Genomic DNA, 25660 nt, shown 5'->3' on the forward strand with positions numbered 1-25660 from the left:
GGGATTGTTGCGCGCGCGCCGCCAGGCAGCTCCAGGGGGCAGACGCCACGCAGCCTCCCAGGCGCGTGGTTACTACCCTGGAGCAGCCTTTTCCCTAAGAGACCCCTACGCTCCAGCCGGAGAGCACGCTTAGGTGACAGCCTTGCGCACACGTGGGCGCAGCCTGGAAGCGGCCGGAACCCTAGCCCATGGGGACAAGAGGGGACGTTCTGCAGGAAGACCTCGGTCAGGGTGTCTTGTTCCTCACCCTCACTGCTCTTGGAGCCCCAGAGGGGCCAGGCGGGGACGAGCCCTGGCGGGGGCGCGCGCTTCCTTCACCACTGCTGAGGTCCCCGCGGTGGCGCGGGGTGGCCGGAGGAGGGGCCGAGGGCGGGGCAGTCGTAGCCTCCGCCACTCTCGGGCCCCCCAGGTGGCGGAGCGCCGCCTCCCTGGCCGACCTCCCCCACCGCGCGCACTCCACCAGCCTGGGAGCCTCGCCCTGCGCCACGATGAGCAAATGAGCGCGAGTGAGGGCATGAGGTTTCAATTCCACTCTGGGGAGAAAGTGCTGTGCTTCGAGCCTGACCCCACCAAGGCGCGAGTGCTGTATGATGCCAAGGTGCCACCGCGGGGCGGGGGGGACAGGGAGGAGGCGCGGACTGGGTCCCGGGAATGGAAGGCAAAGGGGCCAGCAGAGGACAAGTGGCTAGGAGCCCTGGACAGCCACCAGGGCGCGCCTTGGCCTGAGTGTGAGTGGAGCGGCTCAGGACAGCAGGGGACGCTGGCGAGATGCGCTACGTGCGCGAGTGCCCTAACTAGGAAGGACCGGAGATGCTTCCGATTCTGCTTCCGCTTCCGGTCCTGTCGCGTCTGGAACGCGCGGTTGCTAGGCCGGGATGGTGGTTTGAGTGCTGGGCGCCAACCGGCGTGTCCGGTGTTAGAGGACTGTCGCCTGAGGCCTCTGCTTTTGCGATAAGTCTCTCCGTGTCCCATGCGGTTCAGTGCCACTTGGGTTCCCTAGCGGACACCCTGACCAATTTTCCAACCCATATCCTCAACCCCTCAACCTTGTCCTCAGTTATTGCCAGCTGTCAGCTGGCGATGTCCTGGTTCAGGGACCCCAGTCGTGTTTAGGATCCTAGGCATTCAAATGTCATCCTGCGGAAAGGAAGGGGCTCAAGATTGCCTTGCCGCTTTGACTTTTGTAATTTCTAAAGGTTTTGTAGGAGGACAGTTAGGAAAGAATTTCGCCTGTGTCCAGCTCAGTCACCCGGGGCTGGGCTTTATCCTGTAGTTGTCAGTTTTTAAGTGGAGGGCAGGAGTGGGCACCTAAGTGCTCCGGAGCCCTAAGAGGGTGAAAAATCAGCGCGCTGGGGGTCGGGGCGAGCGTCAGTGTTTCCAGCCACCAAGGCAAAGTCCTTGGTGGCGGAGGCAACTTGGAACAGCCCCAGGTGCGTCCTTAGCGATGTTTAAGCGGTGCTGTCCGGTGTTGTCTGGGCTGGGTTATGTAGCTTTGGCTCCTCCTGCAACCCTTAACTCTGTTTAAGTCCTTTTGCCTTCCCTCCAACTTGTTGCATCACTAGGAGAGGAAACGTCCTTTCATTTGTTCCAGAGGTTTCCTTCTGGAATGCAGGGCTATTTAGGAAAGGGGGACGGACGGTTGTGGAGGTCTTTGCCTAGTTCGGCAGGACACTGGAGAACGAAAGGCCCAGGTGACTACAACTCCCAGAGGTCTTAGGGCTGCTCCTTCTAATCTTGGTCCTAGCTAATGACAAATCCACCGACCAATGGCTTCAGAAGCTTCACCCGGTCTCAAACTCAAGAGACCAATCGTGGGTTGGTTGGACGGATGTTTCCTATTTTGAGGTAATGAGTCGGGCAAAGAGAAAAAAAAAATATGTTGAAGAATGTTACAACACAGCTCTTGATCTAAAAAGGGGAGCGAATGCTTTCTTTTCCTTTAAGACGGAACAGTAGTTGAGTTCTTTTTACCTAGCTTACAAAATTTTTTGGTTTGTTGTGCTACTCGTGAGCAGTATTTCCTGGTTTCAGATCGTCGATGTTGTTGTTGGGAAAGACGAAAAGGGCAGAAAGATTCCAGAATATCTGATACATTTTAATGGTTGGAACAGGAGGTGAGTGAACTTGTTACAAGTAGACTAATCGCCTTTGTAGCATAATGATTTTGTAACTTTAAGTTTTGGAAACACTTGTCGAAAAGTTTCGTTTCCTGCTTCTGCTTTGTTCGGAAAGCTTGCCTGTTCTGAGGCTTGATTACTTTAAAGTCTGTCATTTTGGATTATCTATGAGTAGTCACTGGGAATCCTGGTTGCTGTAACTGAGTCCTCTTTGTGCTTTACTGGGGTCCTCTTGGTGCTTTTGAAGTCTTTTTTATAGCTTTCTACAATGTCAGCAGCTCCGGGGCACTTCTTCGTCATGCTTTTTAGCATTAGTTTCATAATACCGACTTTGACATCTTCTTCTTTTTTCCACTAGTTGGGATAGATGGGCAGCCGAAGATCATGTGCTGCGTGACACAGATGAAAATCGGAGGTTACAGCGTAAATTGGCCAAAAAAGCAGTTTCTCGCCTGTAAGGATACAAAAACTTTGATGGAAGTATTATTCACTATGTTTTTTTGTTTTTTGTCTTTTTCTATTCTTTGGGATTTTTATGATCTAAAAGTTAAAGAAATGACAGACTTCAATAATCTTACATATTTAAAATAAATGAGGAGTTTCTATAGTACTTTAAAGAACCCCAGACGTTTTTAGAATGGTTGTCCATTTGGTAGTGGAGATTACCATTATTTTTAAAGTTTGATCTTTTGTATATTTAAGAATTAATGTTTATTATGTCCTTTGTGGATCCAAATTCCCAGTCTGAAGTTTCATTTCGATTTGTTTATCTTTTTCAGGAGAGGTACAGGAAGAAAGAAGAGGCGCTGTAGGTTGCCTGGTGTCAACTCTGTCTTAAAAAGTGTGCCAGTTAAAGAAAAAGCTCAAAATAATGCAAACTGTGAGTGTTTTGACTTTATTTTCCTCAACAAAAATCATGTTCATGTAGTCTTTTTATACACAGGGATCAAGAGAAAGAGTCATTGAAATTATAGCCAAGGAAATAGTGCAAACTCATAATGTACAGATGTTCTCCAGTTTAAGATTTGTTGTTGAATTTATGATGGTATGAAAATATACTATTTTCTTGTTCCACTTTCAGTACAATATGCAATAAAATACATGAGATATTTAACACTCTCATAAGGTAAGCTTTGTTTTGATGAGTTTGTCCAATTGTCACCTAATCTAAGTGTTCAGAATATCAGCTATGATATTCAATAAGATAGGTATATTTGCATCAATCTACATGTAACTCTGTCATCAGTGAAGGAGCATCTTTGTAATATGTACTTGGTTTGTTTTAGACAATTAAAGTAACAGTATAATCAGTCAGCATGTGGGTATAAGACTCTGTCAGAGTCTTACCAGGGACCACTGTCATCTCAGCCAGTGAGCCCGCGCAGATCCTTTCTCACAGTCCATTTTCTTCTTGATACCTCCAGGGCCTTGCCACCACTTATGAATCCAACAGTGAACCATAGGATCGTAGCTGGTGAAACACTTTCAGATCATTAGCTCGTGTGATTTTTGTATCCATTGAAATTGGAGTTATATTTTTCAAAATAAGTTTCTGTTCCGAAAGGTACAGTATTTGTGTTTAGGATTTAAAATGTATGCAGAACTACAGACCGTTCTTCTTAGACAAGTGCATGCACCACCTAAAATTTGTAAATGTAAGAATTGTCAAAGTGTATGAGTTTACCTCATATTTTTGTTTTATGTAGCAATAAGCAGCACCTGTCATGATAGCTGTGGAGAAAAGAATGAAGAAATAAAAGAACGTCAACGCCGTATTAAAGTAAAGACTAAAGCGGTATACAAACAAGTTTTTATTGTAGAAACTTTGGTATATTTAATAGTGGCAAAATTTTCAGGTTATAAATCTCTTTTTTAAAGTAAGATTGCAGGGCCGGTTGTGGTGGTGCACACCTTTTATCCCAGCACTCGTGAGGCAGAGGCAGGTGGATCACTGTGAGTTCAAGGCCAGCCTGGTCTACAAAGTGAGTCCAGGACAGCCAAGGCTACACAGAGAAACCCTGTCTCGAAAAACCAAAAAAAGGAAAAAAATTATGCTCAACCATATTCATAGCGGCTTTATTCATAATAGCCAGAACATGGAAACAGACTAAGTGTCCCTCAGTAGAAGAATGGATAAAGAAACTGTGGTACATTTACACTATGGAATACTACTCAGCTATTAAAAACACGGAATTTCTGAAGTTTGTGGACAAATGGATTGAACTAGAAATGATCATAATGAGTGAGCTAACCCAGAAGCAGAGAGACTCAAATGGTATATACTCACTTATAACTGGACACTAGCCCAAGGGGCAGGTCCCATGAAAGTCTTCACTCACCAGGAAAGTGGGTCAGAGGGGAGGACATCCTATTGGGATCTAGGTGAGAGAAATATAGGAGATAGGGAAATAGAAGGATCCAGAGGGTCCTAGAAACCTACAAAAACAACACTATGATGGCTGGATCTGGGCCCAGGGCTTCTGCTCAAACTATGACACCAGCCAAGGACAATACGTGCAGTCAGCATCAAACCCCTACCCAGATCTAGCCAAGGGACAAGACATTTTCCACAGTTAAGTTGAGAATGGGGACTGACTTTCACATGAACTCTGGGGCCCTGTATTTGGCCATGTCCCCTTGATGGGGAGGCCCAATGGCACTCGGAGGAAGGATAGCAGACTACCAAGAAGAATCTTGATACCCTAGCACCATATTCAAGAGGAGGAGGTCCCCCTCAGTCACAGTCATAGGGAAGGGGAATGGAGTGAAAGCGGGAGGGAGGGAGGAATGGGAGGATGCATGGGATGGGATAGCGATTGAGATGTAATATGAATGATTTTATTTTTCAATAAAAAATTAATAAAATATAAAAAAATAAAAATAAAATAAAGATTGTCAACTATGTTTTATAATGATTAATTTTTAGTACTGCAGAGCAGAGATTGGCTTCTGCATGCCTCCAAGTTGGACATGAACCTCAATGGTAATCATAAGGGTGAAACAAAAGTGAATTTGCAATGTAGTTAACACTGTGTAAAACACTTGGGCATATGGTATAGTATCTTTACATCTCTATCTTTAACAGGGGATATGTGACATGATGTGACTGGTAGAAATAAACTAGTTTGGTTGTATAGCAGACAGTTATGTGGTAGTCTCTCTCACTTTTCTCAATAATTAAAAATGGAATTGTGATATTGCAGAAAAAAAAAGTATTGTCGCTGCGCTCAAGAAAGGACATGGATGAAAGAACAATAACCATAGATATCCCTGACGTTCTCAAGAAGCAGCTTGAGGATGATTGTTACTATATCAACAGGAGGAAACGGGTATGCAAGATGAATGGTGTATTCAGGATGATGCTTCTTGGTTGCATTTTGTGGTCACAGTGTCAAACCCCAGGCAATGTGGGCGGATGGTAGTTTCATATCCAGTTTTTTACTGAGTCCATTTCTAAAACTAACAGTAGTGCTGGGTTCTTGTTTAACTTAAGATGTGATACCTTATGCTGTCCATTTGAGCCCTTCAGGGAGTTTTCCAGAATCCTGATACCTGGACTTCAACTAAGATTAGGTTGTAAGCCAGGAATGATGGATGCCTCATGTCTGTAATCCCAGCACTCAGGAGGCAGAGACTCTGAGTTCAAGTCCAGCCTGCTCTACATAGAGAGTTCCAGGACAACCAGGGCTATACAGTGAAACCCTGCCTCAAAAAGAGAGTTGGAAGGATAGATTAGAGTTTAATTTGGTGGGATAGGGGCACCTCTCTTGCATAGGCTTTGAGAGACTTTTATAGCTTTTTCAATAGAATACCAAGACTGAGGCTCACTGCTTCAGTGTATTCAAAACAGTAAGACTATAGTAATGTGAAAGTAAGAAGGAGAGTATGATCCATGGAAAGAGGGATTATCAAAGAGCTTCAAGACATACTTATTTAAAAATCTCCTGAGCAAAATTGACAGAGTTAAACTGATAGAATTATAACTTTCCCTGCTTGGAATATATGTCTGATAATAACAGGATGCATATCAAATGTTTATGTTTTTCTTAACAGTTAGTGAAACTTCCATGCCAAACCAATATCATAACAATTCTGGAATCCTATGTAAAGCATTTTGCTATTAATGCAGCCTTTGCAGCCAATGAGAGGCCTCGTCACCATCATGCCATGATGCATGCGCACATGAATGTGCACTATGTCCCAGCAGAAAAGAAGTGAGTAACTTAGGAGTTTAGTCTTCGGAGTCTGTCTTTAGGTTTGGGCATTTGTTTATTGGTAGCTGTGTGTGTGTGTGTGTGTGTGTGTGTGTGTGTGTGAGAGAGAGAGAGAGAGAGAGAGAGAGAGAGAGAGAGAGAGAGAGAGAGAGAGAGAGAGAGATACTGGGTACTGAACTCAGCCCTTGTGCTTGCTAAACAAGTACTCTCCCACTCAGTTTTTTCTTTGTATATTACAGTTTAGGACAAGGGATCCTTCTCTCATCATAGCTGATTTATAGACTATTCATTCAGCTATCAGTCTAATATGAAATTATTGTAACCTTTGTGAAGTCTTTGATAATTGCACATGAGACCCAGCTTGATTGTGCATCACCTTGTTGCTAGACCAGTATCTTCAGAGATACCATTTGGGACAAGAACTGTCTACTTGAGGAAGCAGGATGGGCAATGAGATACGTAGCAAAGGTTGCTAATGACTGGTCTCTTTATAAAATTAGTTAATATATATGAGTGAGTGCATGTGTGTCATGGCAGACATCTGAAGGTCAAAGGACATCCTCTGGTGTGAGTCCTTGTCTTCCTCCTTGTTGAAACAATCTCTGGTGTTATTCACTGCTAGGTGCACTACCCTGGCTAGCCTTTGAATTTCCAGAGATTTGCCTGTCTCAGGATCTTGACTCCCCACAGGAACTCTGATATTGCAGATTTGTGTATTACTACATCTGGCTTTTACTTGGATTTTGGGCATCCAAATTCATGTTGTCAGACTTGTATAGCAAGCACTTTTACCCACTGAGCAACCTCCCCAGCCAGCCTCAAGCAGTTCAGTTCTTTATTCTAGTCAGAGTAGAGTTCAAGCACTCCTGCTCTACCCTCACGACTTGACAGGATCAGTGTCAGGGAGGGAGAGTGTTACAGTTGAAACAGAAGCCAAGAGCACTGGCTTCTGGGATGCCTCATGTTGTACTGAAGCCCCCTCATTTGTGTTATATGGGTACATTTTCGTTATTAGTATACTGCCTGAAGTTTATATTAGGGTCTCTATTTCCCTCTTTATTAGCATCTATAGATTGTGTCTATTCTTTTTATAAGTAAGTGAATATATAATGTTTTAAAAGTCTGCCCTCAGCTGGGTAGCACCCACTCTTAATCCCAGTACTCAAAAGGTAGAGGCAGCTGGATCTTTGTCAGTTTGAGGCCATCTTCATCTGTGTAATGAGTTCCATGCCAGTGAGGGCTACATAGTGAGACCCTGTTCCTAAATAAATAAATGTCTGTAAATTAGTGAGTGAATGAATGAATGTATTTATTTATTTTGAGACAAGGTCTTGAATGAATGAATGAATATAAAGCTAAGTCTGCCCTTTTAAAATGTGTACCTTCATTGTGAAGTTTGGGAAATGCCTGTGACTTTCCTGAGTCTCTAATCTCTAATCTTTCCTTTCTCCATCCTCCTCCTAGTGTTGACCTTTGTAAGGAGATGGTGGATGGATTACGAATAACTTTTGATTATACTCTCCCATTGGTTTTGCTCTATCCATATGAACAAGCTCAATATAAAAAGGTGACATCGTCTAAGTTTTTTCTTCCTATTAAGGAAAGTACCACCACAAATAATAGGTGAGTTAGTGTGGAAGTGTACCTTCCTCCTCTGATGTCAGCACTGACATGACTAACCTCTTTTGGGAAGTATTTGATCTGCTGATATGGTGACCTGAATGCTTGGAGGAAGGGAACTGTGGTAGAGTATCCTTCCTGGTGCCCCCGCACACACACACACGCGCACGCATGCACACACACACACACACACACACACCCGGGTGAGCTAGATCATCATTCACATTCTCATGGTTGTGGAAGATTTTTTCCAAGTAGACATCCTAGGACAACCAGGCATGATGGCATGTGGCTGCCATCCTAGCATCCAAGAGGCTGAGGACGTGGAGGAGAACTGCTATGAATCTGAGGACAGATGCTCTCTAGAGGAAATTCTAGGCTAGCCAAGAGTATACAATAAGACCAGGACACACAAAAGATTAGAACTTGATCAGTGGATTGTGAGCAGCTGTCCTGTCTTTCAGAAGACAGTGAAGAGGGTAAAGGCATCATGGGCTAGAAGAGTGGGAAGTAGAGGGAAGTACAATGGACATCCTTCCCTTGATGTTATGTCATTCGGGTGAGCTTCTTCTGAGCCTCTTGCCTTTCCATCTGTAGCTTGGAATGAATGCCTATCTCCCTGGTAGGTAGTAATTCCTGATATCATTGGGGTCAGCAACTTTTGGACCTCAGTATAGGTTAGTTCCCTACTTCTCTTTCATTACTGCTTTTCTTCCTCCTGTGCCTAAGCATGCTTTGTTCCTTGTTGTGACAGGGCTTGCAAGGATGAGTCCATCCTCTCCTGAAGTCTTTTCCCCTAATTTTTCTAAGACACTCTGCCATGTCTCTTCTCTTCCTGAATGTTGTGCAAGAGACTAAAAACCAGTTTGTCTCCAGTCTAGCTTGTTGAGGGAATTAGTTTAACTGGGGCTAGTTGCAGGAATATGGGCTACTTACAGATAACCACACCCCTGAAGAAGAGCCTTCCTCTCCCTGCGAGGTATTAACTGTTTAAGTATCCCCTGTTTAAGTATGAAGGGGAGGCCTCCAATGTGTCTGAGGAACCCTATCACTTTTCACAAGGGAACTGTAGAGGAATATTCCTTCAGAGATGGCTGTTCTGGCAAAGAGATCACACCCAAAGATCTTCTAGGTCTGTGTGATCTGGCTGGAATACAAACATGCCTTTAATCCAGGAGACAGAGGCAAACAGAGCTGAGTTCAAGGCCAGCTGAGTATAAAGCAAATAGCAGGTAAAGAAAAGCTTAGGACCAGGTGTGGCGGTACATGCCTTTAATCTCAAATAAACGTAAAGTTAGTTTGTAGAAGAAAGCACCCATCTTTGAAAGTTATGTCTAGTTGAGTGGCAGAAAAGGTGAGGAATCAGAAGATTTAACAGAATAGGATACACCCAATTCTCAGAGAAGAGAGAGGAAAGGGAAGCTACTTAAGAGGTAGTTTCACAGAGAGAGGAGGCAGTTTTTACTAGGTCAGTGATAGGGAGGTGGGTTGCAGAGAGAGAACTCAGGTGAAGATGGTACAGGTCAGAAAATGATAAGAAACCAGAAGATAAGAGCAGATTGCAGAGTTAGTTTGAGGCCATGCACAGCAATTCTAGGCCGAGAGAGAAGCCAGGTTGAATAAGTTAGCTGGGGACAGATGAGTTGAACCAGCCAGCCCAGAGCTCAGAAAGAACAAGTAAGGGTGAGCTCATTAAGGAATAAGTCTCAGAGGCTGAAAACGTTCTAGGCCTAGATTGGATTGAACAGATGCTAGAAGCTTCCAGGACTAGGCCTAGGTTAGCAGATGGAGGCAGTAAGCCTCCCTGACAACAATTGAGCCAAGAGAATAAAAGTGACTTTTACAGGGAATGTTGGTGGTTATGAGGATCTCATGTGGGTCATCACCGCTGCTCTGATTCCACAATGGCAATGGTCATCTCATGCTCAAAGGACTATTTTCTAGCCCCAAGAGTAGCATCCTTCTGTTAAACCAGCATCTGCTCTTATCTACCACTCTCCTGCTAGACTCTGCCTCTTTTGCTACATGTAACTTCCACTTGTCATTTCCTGTGCTCTGCATTAGCTGCCTTTCTTCTCTCTCCTTTTTTTTAAAAAATGGTTTCTGACTCATTCTGCCTCACCACCATCTTTTTGGTAGCATTTCTCTCTCCCTTTTCCCATGTCACTTTTGCCCTAGGCAAGAGGCCAGCAAAACACTGGGACCTATGTTGATGTCCCCACAAACGTCCTACTTCACACCTGATGATTCCCAGAAACATGCTGGTGCCATTTTCAAGTCCTGGCAGTTTCTACATTTTAAAGACATTGTGTGATAGTCTTATTCCCTAGACCAGAGTCTCTCTGTCCTGGGTCCTGTCCTGTGTGATGTAGAACACTTAACAGTATGTCTGGTCTCTCTGACCACTAGGCAACAGTATATCTGCCCTCAGTTGTGACAACCTCTGACCAGGCTGCCACTGTTGTCACCAGATACCAAGTGTTTTCTGGCCCTACCCCTGCAGCCCTTGTTCTGAAAAATATAAAAGAGGGTATTTCAGTCTCGAATTAAACAACAGGCTTTGCTGAGTTATGGTGACCTCATCTATTTAGGGACCATTTGAGAAGATGTGTTTTTGAATATACTTGGAGATACCTATGTGTCTCCCATCCCCTCCCAAGCTGGTTGGTGAACCTTCCTTTAGGAGGCCTTGCAGAAGCCCTCAAATCATTAGAGACTGCCAATGACACTCTTGTGTTCTTGCCCAGGAGCCAGGAGGAGCTGTCTCCTAGCCCACCTTTGTTGAATCCATCCACACCTCAGTCCACGGAGAGTCAGCCACCTACTGGTGAACCAGCCACCCCCAAGAGGCGCAAAGCTGAGCCAGAAGCACTGCAGTCTCTGAGGCGGTCAACACGCCACAGCACCAACTGTGACAGGCTGTCTGAGAGCAGCTCCTCACCTCAGCCGAAGCGCCGGCAGCAGGACACGTCTTCCAGCATGCCGAAGCTGTTTCTGCACTTGGAAAAGAGTAAGTTTGCTCCAAGACCCCCAGGCCAGGGAAAGTCACTTGTTCCCCTTGCTCTTGGCCTCCCTACATATGCATAAAGTGTGTGTTATTCTTGGGATCTCACCCATGTGCTACTTCCTTTGAGAAAGAGAAAATCATCTATAGAAAGGTGGAGAAACAACTAGCTTAGGTAGCTCAGTGAGGACTCGGGAGGCAGGATTGGGCTCTGTGTTTAAAGCTGCTTTGTTACCCTCACTCTCTGCTACTTGTGAGCTGGTATTCAAAATGCATGGTGCCAGTAGATTGTTAACATTCCTGCTGCTGTTTTCAAAACTTACCTTTAAGCCATCTGTTTGAATAAAGTGTTCAAATCAGATGTTGGCTTTAATGAAGTTTTGGAGATACAATCCAGGTGCTGTAAAACTCTTTATTCAAAGTGACTTTAGTTAGAATTATGTGGCCAGCTCCACAATCAGTTCATGTATTTTCATCACAGAACAAAGACATCAGTCCTACGTGCATCAACAGTCATTCATCTTCCTCCACCGGAAACTACCAATCTACTTGGGACTTTAGATTTGCCTGTTTGGGACATTTTATATATATGGAATAACATAACATTCATGTACGCAATACTAACTTGATGGAATGAAAACTGGAAAGGTTTAACTAGGAAATAAAACTTTTTTTGGTGGTTGAGGGGAATAATGGCCCAGACCTTTAATCCCAGATACTTGGAAGGCAGAGACAGGAGGATCGCAAGTTCAAAGCCAGCTTGGATGCTTGGCAAGACTCTTTCTCAAGATAAAAATAAAAGGAGCGTTGCAGTTTACTTCAGCGTTTGACTGGTATTTGAGAGGCTAGTACTCTGAAGGATTAAGAACACTGGGCTCTGAGAACACCCATGGGTGACTGGTACTGGATGCTCTTCAGGGTCCTTAGTAGTCTGTCTTCCAGGCTTCAGTAGGTGCTGGGGGCAAGGGTAGCTCCAGCTTCCTTCTTCCCATCCTAGGATGATGGTGTCAATGGTGGAGTCTTGGAGCCAGCCCCAGGGCCTCCAGCCATGTCCTTTCCAGGTCCCCAGTGTGACTGCCCTGAGCCTCCCAGCCCCCAAAGGCCTGGCCTGATCTCCTGGGTGGCCTCCTGACTGTGTCTGTCCCAATGTGGCATGCCTGGGCAGAGCAGGAGCAAGCGGGTGAGGTGCTCTAAGTCCCCAGTAGGGCATTATGTAGGAGGTGGGACAGAGTGTCCAGACAGATGGGGACAGTGACAGGGGCCAGTTGCTTTGGGAGCCCTAGGTGGGTTGGGTCTAGGGTGCTCAGGGGCAAGGGTTGTAGGGCTTGGGTGGCTGAAGCAGGTCATACCTCAGTCCCAGCTAACAGCAGAGAAAAGCTGTCCATCCCCTTTGCACAGAGCCTCATCTTTTAGCTATCCCATCGTCTCATTTGTGTCTGAGGTCTTTTGGAGAGGCTTCTGGAAAGAAAACTTCTTAAAATGAGGTTGTAACCCATGAAGAAGTGATGTCTTCCTGACTCCCACCCCACCCCCTGCTTGCTGTTCTTAGCCTTATTTCCTTAGGAAAATCAATATAAAGTTAACCATTTTCTTTTCTTTTCTTTTTCTTTTTTGAGACAGGGTTTCTCTTGTGTAGCCTTGCTGTCCTGGATTCGCTTTGTACGTCAGGCTGGCCTCAAACTCAGAGATCAGCCTGCCTCTGCCTCCCCAGTGCTGGGACTACAGGTGTGCACCACCGTGCCTGGCTAGTTAACCATTTTTTTTTTTAAGATTTATTTTTATTTCATGTGTATAGGGGTTTTTCCTGCATATATATTTGTGGACCATGGGGATACCAGGTGCCCTCAGAGTCCAAAAGAGGGTGTTGGATCCCCTGGAGCTTGAACTACAGAAATTTGTAATCTGCCATGTGGGTGCTAGGAATTGAAGAGGACTTTGTGCTCTTAATCCCTAAGCTGTCTCCCCAGTCCAAGTTAATCATTTTAAAGTGACTGATTTAATGACCCTACTTTTTCGTTTGTTGAGCTGTAATCCACACACTATAGTTTTCCCATTTACAGCACCCAATCCAGTGACTTTTAATGGCTTGATAGAGTTGTGCAACCATCCCAAAACCAGTTCCCAAACAGGCTCAATCCCCCACCAAGAAACCCCATACCCATTAGCAGTCATCACCTCCCACTTTTGAGGTATGAATCTCCTTTCTGGCTCCAAGGTTTGCCTCTTCTGCCTATTACATAGGAATGGAATCACAACATGTGGCTCTAGGATAGACCCCTTTCTGCTTAGTATTGCCTTTTCAAGGTTGCCTCATGTTGTGATGTGCATCAGTGCTGTGCTGCAAATAATCTAGGTGCTATTTCTTATGAGATGAAGGTCATATTGTTAAAGGTTTGTAGCTTTTGAGAGTTGACTAAGATTTGTGGTCTGGCGGTTGTCAGGGCCCTGAGAGTGCCTCTAGTTCAGTCACTCTGTAACTTTCTGGGTAAATAATTGCAATGTTCTCATTGACAGAGACACCTGTGCATAGCAGATCATCTTCCCCCATTCCTCTGACTCCAAGTAAAGAAGGGAGTGCTGTGTTTGCTGGATTCGAAGGGAGACGAACCAATGAAATCAACGAGGTAGGGTGTGGAATGTTCAACTCCAAGGGCTCTCTTACGTTTTGTGGTTGCTGACAATCCTGAGTTCTTGCAGTATCATGTTGCTTTACAAGAAAGAGCAGCAAAAAGATAGAGCGGATTCTGCTTAAGAGTGTGACCCTGGTTTCAAATCTGAGAAAGCTGCCAGGACCCCAGTTTTACAATTATAATGACCTTTTACTCTAAGGATCATTCAGTTACTGAAATACTCATGTTTGTATTTTGTAGAGCATATTCAGCACATTTATTCCTAAGAGCCAAGGGTACATATTTTACATTTTGTGGGCCACATGATGCCCATTAAGACTAATCCATGACAAAGTAGCGGCAAATAGTATGTAAATGAGACAGATGTGCCGTGTTTCAATAAACCATTACTGTGGACACTAAAATGTGAAAAGTATATGATACGCACAGGCTAAAAGCATTCTTTTAGCTTTAAATTATTTACAGGTGACCTGGACCAGCAGGTCATTCTTCAGGGATGGGGTCCTAAGAGAGAGGACCAGGAGATCAGAAGATAAAGAGGATAGCATATAGAGAGAATAAGTAAGTTTGGCATTGGGAGGTCTTTCACTGGCAATTTGTTATGCCAAGCAAGTTTATTAACAAGTACAATGGGCTGGGTGATTGTGGTGCACATCTTTAATCCCAGTACTTGGGAGGCAGAAGCAGGTAGATCTCTATGAGTTCAAGGCCAGCCTTGTCTACAGAGTGAGTTCCATAACAGCCAGGCCTGCACAGAGAAACCCTGTCAAAACAAACAAACAAATCCCAGCACTTGGGAGGCAGAGGCAGGAGGATCTCTGAGTTTGAGGCCAGCCTGGTCTTCAAAGTGAGTCCAGGACAGCCAAGGCTACACAGAGAAAGTCTGTCTGGAACAACAAAAACAACAACAATAAACCAATGAGACAGAGTCAGCCAAAACAATCATACAGTGGACTAAGTTAGCAAGAAGCTAATCAAACAATGTTGCACACAGGGAGCACGGGGCATGTCAAGAGCATTACAGACCAAGCACATTACAGACCAAGCACCTAGTGGCCTTGAGACTGATAACCATAATCCCCACAGTAGAAAGATTTGGGTTCCCAGGATCTGAAGCCATTCCTTGTTTTAGGGGAGGAACCATGTTCCTCCTTCATACACCAGGGCCTCAGGAAAAAGTTCTCAGTGGAGCATTCCAGGCCTTGACATGAAGCATAAGCATAGTTTGGGGGCAATGTAGAAATAAGGATCAAACTATTGGACGAGGTGTGAACAGCAGGTTGTAGTTGCTGGCCTGTTTTTGGCATCCTTCTTATCCTCCTCCACGAACAGTAACCCTAATAGCCATCTCTTAGAAAGCATCCTGAATGCCAGCATAGGGGTAGACATTAAGCCCATTAACATTGCCAATACAGGCCTTATATTTATGAGAAATGGCATTTCTTTAAAAGAGAGAGAGAGAGAGAGAGAGAGAGAGAGAGAGAGAGAGAGAGAGAGAGAGAGAGAGAGAGAGAGGAGGGAGGGGCTGAGAGAGAGAGAGAGAGAGGAGAGAGAGAGAGGAGAGAGAGACGAGGAGAGAGAGAGGAGAGGAGAGAGAGAGAGAGAGAGAGAGAGAGAGAGAGAGAGAGGCGGGATTCGAAACAGTCAGGCCAGTGCTGCCATCTAGTGGCTAATGGTAGATTGGGCTGCTTTATGGTAAACAATGGAGTTCAACAGGCTCTTGGCACTCAAGAGTCCATAGTTGACTTTAAGGACCTTTAAGAACCTCTTCTACAGTGGGTTTTATCCAGGGCTATTTATCCAAATCACTCGTGATCCTGTCTGCTCCTACCGGTTGCTGTTTGTATTAGGAAAAGGTCTGGATGATCACATTGCTGGTAAGATGCACGAGTGGTTCTCCTTGAGCATTTCTGTACTGAGTACCAATGTCTATCTGTTCCCTCTGAGCAACACTCAGTACTGAAGCAGTTCTAAGCTACCCCAGTGGGCTCTGGGTTAGATGCTGGGGTAGTGTGAGGATGCCAGAAGTGGCTGCTGAGGATGAGATGGGGAATGCACAGGAAGACTTCAGAAGCTGAAGTGAAGCTGGGGCCATCCTTCTGGAGTCCCACAGTACTTGTGAACTTCAAGGGTTTTTTTTTCTTTTGAATTCAGGTTGACTATGCCAGCATTTCTGATGTTTCTTGGGTGAGCACCCTTCTGCTTTTTCTCATAGATTTCCTGCGACATTGCTTCTTCTGTGTTAATAGATTTGACACATCCTCATAATGAAAAGTAGACTAGGCTCTGGTTTGCTGATTGACTAAGGTGTTTCTAGGGAAATTCATTAGAGAGTTCTGAAAAACAACTTACTTGATCCAAAGCCCCAAGTCCATCTATAGTTTTGAAGACCAGAATGAAGATGAGGAAACCAATCACAAGGTTGGAATTCTGAGATGATTCAAATCCACTTCCATAATGACTCAAACAGCAAGGAATTAGGGACTCATGTTAATATATCCTGTTTGAGCTGGGCATGGTGGTACACACCTTTAATCCAAGCATTGTGGAGGCAGAGGCAGGTGGATGCTTGTGAGTTCAAAGCCAGCCTGGTACACAAAGAGAGTCCAGGACAGCCAGGGCTACACAGAGAAACCCTGTCTTGAAGAACCAAATATATATTTCCTGTTTGAGGAAAAAGGGTTGTGACTGTGGAGTACTGTAAATGTGAACTGTCCCCCCACCAGAGGCGCATGATTTGAGTACTAGGTCTCTAGCTGGTGGTGCCATTGGGGAAGCTTGTGGAAGCTTTAGGAGGTTGAGCTTGCTGGAGGAAGTGGGTCGTTGGGGTTGCGCGTTTAGTTTTTATAGACTGGCCAGATTTCCTGTCCACTATCAGCTTTCTGACTAGGTGCAGTGTGAGCAGCCAGCTTCCTGATGCCGCCAGCATGCCTTCCATGGTGGCATGCATCCCCAGAAGATAATAACTGTGGAGAAGTTTAAAAGCCAGTATCTTCTTCATCTAATTTTAAGTCATTCTGTCCCTCCCATTCACTTGTATAGCATGGTGCTCACTATGTAGCAATATTGTTTCAATCTTTCCATATGATTTACTGTCACCGATTTAGAAGCGTGTCTAGAAAGGTCTCCATTTGGAATAAAGGAAGCATTCAAGTGCTGTTTCTTCTAGGTCCTGTCTTGGAAACTTGTGCCTGACAATTATCCTCCAGGAGAGCAGCCACCTCCCCCTTCATACATTTATGGTGCACAGCATTTGCTGCGATTATTTGGTAAGAATCCCTACTCTTTGTGTCTCCTTTTCAGTTTACATTTTTTATTAACATCTATTAATTACTTACATTCGTGGCTTTCGCTACAACGTTTTCCTCTGTGTATAGAATGCATGGTGGCATTAGAATAGTCACACCTCCCATTACTTGTTCAGACTACTCGTACGTGGTGTGTGTGTGTGTGTGTGTGTGTGTGTGTGTGTGTGTGTGTGTGTGTGTGTCATTAGAGTTGCTTATAGGTGCATGGTTGAAGAAGGAAGTAAGAACAGCTTACCAGTGGCTTCACCACTGAAGAAACTGTCTCTCCCTCCTAACAATCATTCACTTCCCTTAGACGCTCAAAGGGAAGTGGGGCTTCATCGCGCCCTCAGCTCTAGCAGCCTCTCCTTGCTTGGCTCTTTTTTTTTTTTTTTAAGCAAGGCTGCTAGCTCATGGACATCTTATAAACCTATAACTAATGCAGATACCTGGTTTCCTCTTCAAAGAAAAGGCATGGGATATACTTACATTTCATAAAGGTTGTACTTATAATTCTTGACTTACCACTCAATCTTTGTTCAGTAACCTACTGTTTGATAAAGCACGCGATCCCACAATGAGTCATGTCTATTGTAACCTGCTGATTGCAAATGCTTTTGTTTTTAATCCAGTAAAACTTCCAGAAATCCTTGGGAAGATGTCCTTCTCTGAGAAGAATCTGAAGGCTTTACTGAAGCACTTTGATCTCTTTCTGAGGTATTTTCATCACCTTGTCACACGTACTGCCTCTGCCAGTATACCTGGGACTTTCTGAAGCTTAACCTTAGCAAGCACGGGAAAGGTAGCTCTGTGGTACTTTCCGTATCAGGCGTGTGTGGTGTGTTCTGAGTGATAGGGTGAGAGATGAAGATACGAAGGGATTTTTTTCCTTGGCTCGTTTGCTTGTTAGTTTTGTTTCCTTGATTCTTCATTGTCTAGTTTCTGAGTCAGGGACACTGAGGAAGGGTGCATTCTTATGTCACTAGATGAATCCAGCTGCAAAGCCTTGTAAGTAGAAAGTAAATCTTCTGACGTAGAAGTACTTAAGAGTCACATTGATTTAAGTTGTTTTTTTTTTTTCAGGAGTACTGTAAACATTTGCCTCTTTTCTGTGTACATAACTTAAATATTAGCCTAGAACCATGTACTGACAACTATGAATTCAAAGAAAGATGTTGACTTCTTCACCTGATAGAGCCAGCCATTTTCTAATCTAATAGAATATTTGACATGTGGCTCTGATGCCTATCTTTACGCTCTTGTCCACTTAGTCCCTCCCTTCCATCCAGATGTCTGTTAACTACACCCTTACCTTGTCATTCAAGGCTGATCCTCACTTTGCCCTTGCCAGCTCAGCCCAGCTACCTGACCTTAAAGGGAGCCATTTTCTTTCTACTGGGCCCCCTTGGGACAGATCAAGGACTTGCAAAAGTAGAGAGTACTCGACCCAGAAGAGTCAGTCTTAAAGTTTGAAAAGTTGCTTTTCTATAAGGACTTTGAGTACAATGTCGTTGAAATTATTACACTTTCCAACATTTCACTGAAAACTTGGTTTAAAAATACCCTCCTCCCTCCCAGATGCTCCTTCAGACAAACCCACAATTCTGTTTAACAAAAGCAGAAACACAAACTGAAAGCAAATAGCCCTGAGCACATGCAAAGAGATCACAGGTCATTGTAGGGAAACTTACAGATTTTGAAGTATTCTTCAGATAAAGCAAAGAAAGGGTTTTGTAAATAAACCTAGTACAAGTTTAGTTTGTTTTATTAAATTTTTTGTTGTTGTTTTGTTTTGTTTTTCAAGATAGGGTTTTTCTGTGTAGCCTTGGCTCTCCTGGACTCACTTTGTAGACCAGGCTGGCCTCGAACTCACAGTTATCCACCTGCCTCTGCCTCCTCAGTGCTGGGAATAAAGGTGTGAATTACTACACCTGGCCTGTTCTACAGTGTTTTTAAAATATATTCAAGTAGTGAAAGGGGAGATTGGAGCTGGCTATGTGAAAGCCTGTTGTATAATACTGATAGAGTAAATAAAAATATTCTTTTAAAACAAAGTAGACAATGGCAGCAATTAGAATCAATGAAGTCAACAATGACCTTCAAGAAGGTGTAAACAGAGAAGACCTTAGCTGTCAAGTGATTTTTTGACATGGTTTCTTAGAGAGGTGTGACAGCTTTAGGAATTTGGACAGGTGGGAGGTCACATGGGAATTCATGGCAGGTTTCACAGCTCGCATCTACTTGTCCAAATTCACTTGAAATTTGTTTTGTTTTCTGTTTTGTGGGTCTCTTTCCTTTGTTTTGTTGTTAGCTTTTGAGATGGGTATTACAACATAGTTCCACTTTAGGTAGTTGTCTTCCCTGCATAGCCTCCCAAAGGCTTGGATTATAGGCACAAACCTGTAATCCAGTGAGCCACTCCTGACTTATCATCAGCTTATTGCAGATTCTGGACAGACTCTGCACATTTTAACAGCCATCTTCAGATGTAGCCGTGTTTTGACACATGATGCTGTCATCCAGACTTGTGATTAGTATGCAAGTACTGGTGTTGATTGTTTTGTTAAGCTTTGATGTAGCATAGTTTGTATAAACCCTGTGAGTTTTTTAAGTGGCGTTTATTGTGTTTGTCAGGTATTATTTTCATAGTTTGAAAAACAGCATAGCCTTTATTGAGGTTAGTTTTCACAGCTGCCTGTATGTAATCAGACTGCCCCCTAATCCAGTTCACGTTCTGTTTTCAGTTCTGTAACACCAGTGAGGAAGAGATTCAGTAGTGATTGACAGAAACTAGTTGAGTGAGTGCTATGGAAGGAATAAATAGAATCAAGACTAGCACCACATTTCCCTCTAGTACAAAAAAAAAAAGTTGAAATGTTCTTACATTTCATTGGTTGAAAGCTAATATTGAGCTTCAGGGTGTTCAGTTCTTAGTATGATGCTCATTAGTGCCATTTTTTTCTTTTATTCTTTCTCTAGGTTTTTAGCAGAATACCATGATGACTTCTTCCCGGAGTCAGCTTATGTCGCTGCCTGTGAGGCACACTACAGCACCAAGAACCCCAGGGCAATTTATTAAAGATTTGATAGCTCTGGAAAAACAGCTGCGTTATGTGGCTTTATACTTTAGTTTCAGGTGACATGCTAATGAGGTGGTAGACCTGCTCTGAGGGTACTCTGACAGAAACAGGCTGTTATTTGAGTTGTTCGCATACTATTATTTCTGTTAAGAATTACTTTCTGAGCTCAGCATGGTGGTCCATGCCTATGGGAGAGTCAATTTAATTAACTAATCAATGATTTTTTTAATGTAATGATTACTTCTCCTGGGTGCCTGAACGTATTCCAAAGTAACACTGCTATACAAGCTATGCATGCTAGCAGGATAAAAACAGCCATAGCTGACTTCATAGGGAAACGTTCATGAACGTATACTTAGGTTAAACAGTGTTCTGGGAGATATTGCAGTTAGTTGTTAGCAAGAACCACATTGTTGGATTGTTTGTTAATGTTAAACAAAATGGTTTTGAAAACTGTTTTCTGTCCAACAGATCTTAGTTTGTGCTTGGAAGCCACAAAGCACTCTCCAAGTATTTTTGAGGGACTTGATATTGATGGCAAAGGAGAACTTGCAGCTATGCATTGCTTCTAGCAGTTCCCTTTCTCAAAAACATTATTTTTGTTGCTCCAAATAAAGCCTTGCCTGTCCTGTTTGAGATATGACAGCCATACTCTGCTGTGTAATGTTATAGTTCCTTTTCTATAAAATGTTATTTTGGGCGATCTAAATAAAGCTTTGCCAGTTTTGTTTGAAAGAAGCAAGGGAGGCTTTGCTCTGGCCTACCCTGTTTTTTGTGTTTTTTTTTTTTTTTTTTTTTTTTTTTTAACTGCAGGGCAACCGTGGGCTGACTTCTTCACCCACAGCTTTTGTTTGCATTTGTTTGTCCCTTGTACATTTTTGTCCTTCCTGCTTTTGATTTGGCCTCTCTTTGCATCATGGCAATTGGTGGTTATGAGAAGCCACTGTGCCCCTGTGCCAACTTGTGGCTGTTCTGTGGGTCCTGGTGGGCCAGACACAGATGGATTCTTCTCCACATTTGTTGAAGCTCATGTGCTCTGCAGCCATCCTTTGAATCCTCATCCCTCACCCTATCCCACCCCTTGCTCCCTTGCTTACTTGCTAGCTCGCTCGCATGCCTTCCTCCTCTATGGTTTAGAGAGTTCTGAATGGCTGGGAAGGATACCAATGCCATGAAAGCATTAAACATAGCACTTCTCTTACGGCTCAGCTCAGTTGACTTTAATTTCCAAAGGCTGCCAGTCATGAACAACAGCAGCCTCAAGGACTTTTAACTCCAAATGGTCCCATTAAAGTGCCTTGTGCATCACTGACTACTAAGATTCACTACCTCCAGATCGCCTGAGGAGACATCTTCCTTTATGCATTTAGTTGCTAACACAGACTCAGGTTTGCGGGGACTGCTTGGAATAGCCTTCAAGTTCTTGGTAGATGTGATTGTTAATTTTCATTGTCAATGTACTGGATTTAGAATCACTGTGGCAACACACTTCTGGGTGTGTCTATGATACTATTTCAGAAAAATTTGAGCTGAAGAGGAAGGACCCTTCTCGACTATGATCAGCACCATTCCATGCACTGGGGTTCCAGACCCATTGAAAAGCAGAAAGTAAGTGGGGTCGCAGCATTCATCTCTTTCTGCTTCCTGATGACATTACCAATGGCTTCATGGTCCTGCTACCATGAGACTCTGCCATGATGGACTGGACCATCAAACTGTGAGCCCAAAGAAACCCTTTTCTCAGGTGTTTTGTCACAGCAACCATAAAAGTCGTTGATACAAAACATTGGTACTGAGAAGTGGGACTGTTGAGCTAAGTCTTGACCGTGTGGATCATAGGCATTTGGAACTGCTTTAAAGCTAAGAGTTTGGAGCGTCGAGCTAGAGAAGCCCTTGAGTGTTGTAAGGAGAGTTTAATGGGCTATTCTGGTGGTATTTTGGAAAACTAGAATGCCAAGACAGATGTGGACAGTGGAAATCTGACTCCTGGGGTTTGGGAGAGGAAAAGAGATGCCATTGAGAATTGAGCTACAGGCCATTTGTGTGCTAATCTGGCAAAGAATCTGGTATCCGTGTCATCATTGCCCTGTCCTGGGAACTTTCGTGAGGCTAGATTCTAAAGTAATGTACTCATTTGCTCGGTGGAAAGAATTTGAAGATAGGTTGGCATTCGGGCTGTGTTGTGTGTACTGACTACTGCTGTCATCCAGGTCTCCAGTTAGAGAAAGAACAAATAGGGCAAAAGAAGACAGAGGTATCAGCTTGGTGGGGAACGGAATGAGTTTAAAGATGCAGGCAAGACAGATGCAGAGAAAGCAGCAGTAGTTGTCAAAAGCGATTAGTAACATTAATGAGAAGCCCTGTGCTCTGTATTAAGGAAGGTACTCTAAGGGCAAGACCCTCCCCAGTAACTACCCCATTTCATAAAAATATAATTCATCTGAAAGGAGAAAACCTAAACTAAGGATATTGCTGACGCTGTTTTCCACTGCTTAAAAGCAGTTACCTAGGAAAGCCTTTTCCCATGCTTGGCACACAGGCCAATATACCTGTAGTTTAAGGAAGCCAGGCCACAACAGAACTTTGCAATGTCACCCATATGGTACTGGCATCCAGGTGTGAAAGATGCAAGAGTGAAGTGGTCCTGGAGACTAGCACTAGAGTTCTAGAAAGCACTGAGACCAGGCAATATGTAGCAGGAGTCTCTGTAAAGTAAGCCCCAAGAAGCCATTATGTGAAGATGTGAACATGAAGTCTAAGCTGCACCGTGGACCCCAGGATATTAGAGGTGCCAGAACTGTGGGTGCCATGCAGCCTGAGGAATGCATGGAGTGCAGCCAGCCCAAGAGAAGCAGTGTCTGCTGAAAATGGCAGAGCTGGAGAGCTGAGACTGCCCAAGCCCTTGGAAGTCTATATGATTCCATCATGAGCTCCAGATGCTGGGCATAGAGCTGCAGGATTTGGTGTTTGCCTTGTTGGGTGTTGGTCTTTCTTTGGTCTCTCCTTATTGTACTCCCCATTCTTCCCTTTGACAATGGGAATGTTTGTTCTTTGTTATTCTATATTGAAACTTTGTAACTTGTTTTGGATTTTATAGAAGTTCACAAGTAAGAGATTGCCTTGAGTCTCAGATAAGATTTTGGATTGTTTAACCCTGTTGGGACTGCTAAAGACTATGGGGAGTTTTAGAGAGGGACTAATAAATGTGTTTGGAATTATGAGATGAAGATGAGAACATAGGGGCCAGAGGTGAACTGCTGTAGTGTAGTGATGTGTTTAGATGTCAGGGTGGCCAGAGGTAGACTAGTGATGGTTAACCTAGGTTATCAACCTGGCTGGACTCAGAATCACCCTTTGACATGTCACTATGAAGGTGCTTACAAAGAAGTTTAACTGAAGAAGGAGACCCACCCTGAATGTGCATGGCACTATTCCATGACTTGGGGTCTCAGATGAATTAAAAGGGACAACAGGAGTGAAACATCAAAATCCTTCCCTCTCTGCTTCCTGGCTGTGAGTCTTGCTGCCATGAATTTCCCCCACCATTAATGGACTGTATCGCTTCAAACTGTAAACCAAAATAAACTCTTCCTTCCTTAAGCTGTTTTTGTCAAGAGTATTTTTGGTTTTTTGTTTGTTTGTTTTTTGCTTGTTTGTCATTGTCTGTTTGGTTTTGGTTTTTTTCAAGACAGGGTTTCTCTGTGTAGCCTTGGCTGTCCTGGACTTGCTTTGTAGACCCAGGTTGGTCTCGAACTCACAGCGATCTGCCTTCCTCTGCCTCTGCCTCCTTGACAGCTGGGATTACAGATGTGTGCCAGCCACCATGGCCAGCTTTGTCAGGTATTTTTTTACAGTAACGGGGAGGGGTAATATAATAGGTTTCCTTTTCATGTGGCTTAAGTGATTCTGGTTTAATACTTGTGCATCCACCTGCAGTAGTGTCCTCACCGATTTCATAGCTATCTGCTATGGGGGAATCCAGGGAGGAGGAAAACAGTAGCTTCATTTGTATACCCACTGATGACCACAGCATTCCCGGTGGGTAGTCCCAATCCAGTTGTCACACAGACAGCCCTTATTAAACTAAAGAGACCACAAAACAAACCAAAAGGCCATCAAACTGGGAAAGAAATTGGTAAGCAGGTGTGGGGGTGTGGTGTGTGACAGGGATAGGACTGCTGTGAGAGAAGGTGTGTGGGAAAGGGTAATAGAGTGCATTGTACTCGTGTATGCAATTGTCACATTACAAAATTTATTCTTTTTTTTTTTAAAGGTGTATTCTCATATGTTTATAATCTAAATACCCAGGAGGTGAAGGAAAGAGGGTCAGAAGTTCAAGATTATCTTTAGCTACAGAATGAATTCAAGGACAGCCTTTGCTACTTGGATCTCTGTCTCAAGGGAATCAAAAAGCAGTGTGAGGGCAGGGGAGAAATGGGCTATACAAGTTAGATCAACTAACAATATTTTTGTAAACTAAGAAGCGGGCTAGGGGAATAGCTCAGTTGGTGCATGCTTTAAGAAGTGGGCTATGGGAATAGCTCAGTGGTTGCATGCTTGGCCTAGCATGCATGCGTGCAGCCTTTCAGTGAATTACCTACGTGTGAGTACGAGTGGTACCTGTGTAGCCTCACTCTCTGAATAGTGACTGTGCATCAACAAAGAGGGTGTCCCAAATAATTTTATCCAGATGGCACATGTGATCTGCATGCATCATGCAGAAAACTGACTTATTACATATTTCATCACAAGTCAAGCAGGGTTATCAAAAGAAAGAAAAGAGAGGGCAGGGGAGAGGAGGGGATGGGAAGATGGCTCAGTCAATTAAAGTTTCCATGGCAAAAAAAAAAAAAAAAAAGTCAGTTCAGCTCCCCTGACACTCCTATAAAAGCTGAGTGTAGTGTAGTGGCAGGTGTCTGTAACTAGAGGGCAGGTGGACCCTGGAGCTCTCTCACTAGCCAGTCTAGCCAGTTGATAAGCAAGGAGTTCAGTGGCTCAAAATGTAAGATGGAGAGCAATGCAGGAAGACATCTGACTTCCATACACACATGCACAAATGTGCAGGCACCTCAAAAGAAAGAAGGGAGGGAGGGGGCGGGAGAGAAAGCAGTCCATCCCAGCAACCTTTTCTTAGACGGTGCTGCTCACATTTTGTGCTTGTGTTAGAATGGGAGTTCAGGCTCAGCAGGTAAGGGGTGGGGCCCTAGAGTCTACTTCTAAGGAGTGCCAGGGCTGCTGACACTGCTGCTTCCCAGCCTACATCCTGAACAGGGCAGATGTCAGACGCTGTGGGCAGGGATAGGATGTAGGTGACCAGAGACCAGACTGGGAATGAGGTGCAGATGTAGCTGGTCTTGTGCACATGCTTTCTGTATGCTATTCCCTTTCCTCTCAGGAAAGCCGCCTAAGGAAGGTATATTTTACATATTCCAGGAAATAGATTAGTTAGGTGAAGTAGAAGTGAAACTGAGATCTGTCGTGATGCTAAACCTATGTTCCCTTAATTGTTTCCAAGCTGAGAAAACACAATAGTGAGGTTCTACCGGTCAGAGGTTACAGAGGAGGCTGAGGGAATAATTCAGAGTCGATTCTGAAGTCTTTTCTCTTTCTCCATCTTCATCCTCCCCACGGGTTCTCCAGGGTTCTTACTGTTTGAAACTGCCATCTGCTTGGCCATTTGATTCATTTTGCTCTTTAAAAATAAAACA

At 44.0% G+C, this 25660-nt stretch overlaps 1 protein-coding gene across 4 annotated transcripts; it reads left to right on the forward strand.

The window, feature by feature from the left end:
- Positions 1-418: 418 nt before the first annotated feature.
- On the forward strand, positions 419-20523 carry Msl3 (MSL complex subunit 3). 4 transcript variants are annotated; one of them, XM_051141187.1, is made up of 13 exons: positions 419-598; positions 2032-2114; positions 2476-2571; positions 2897-2997; positions 3824-3897; positions 5321-5446; positions 6171-6331; positions 7796-7954; positions 10699-10961; positions 13470-13579; positions 16755-16854; positions 17505-17589; positions 19852-20523. In XM_051141187.1, the coding sequence occupies exons 1-13, from the start codon at positions 497-499 to the stop codon at positions 19949-19951; spliced, it is 1560 nt and encodes a 519-aa protein (XP_050997144.1). In that variant the 5' UTR covers positions 419-496; the 3' UTR covers positions 19952-20523. The 4 variants fall into 4 exon arrangements, with proteins under 4 accessions (XP_050997144.1, XP_050997145.1, XP_050997142.1 ...); XM_051141185.1 differs by having other exon boundaries at positions 420-598; positions 3824-3912; XM_051141188.1 differs by lacking the exon at positions 2476-2571 and having other exon boundaries at positions 3824-3912.
- The last annotated feature ends 5137 nt before the right edge of the window (positions 20524-25660 follow it).

This window comes from Acomys russatus, chromosome X (assembly GCF_903995435.1).
Source record: "Acomys russatus chromosome X, mAcoRus1.1, whole genome shotgun sequence".
Taxonomy (NCBI): Eukaryota; Metazoa; Chordata; class Mammalia; order Rodentia; family Muridae; genus Acomys; species Acomys russatus.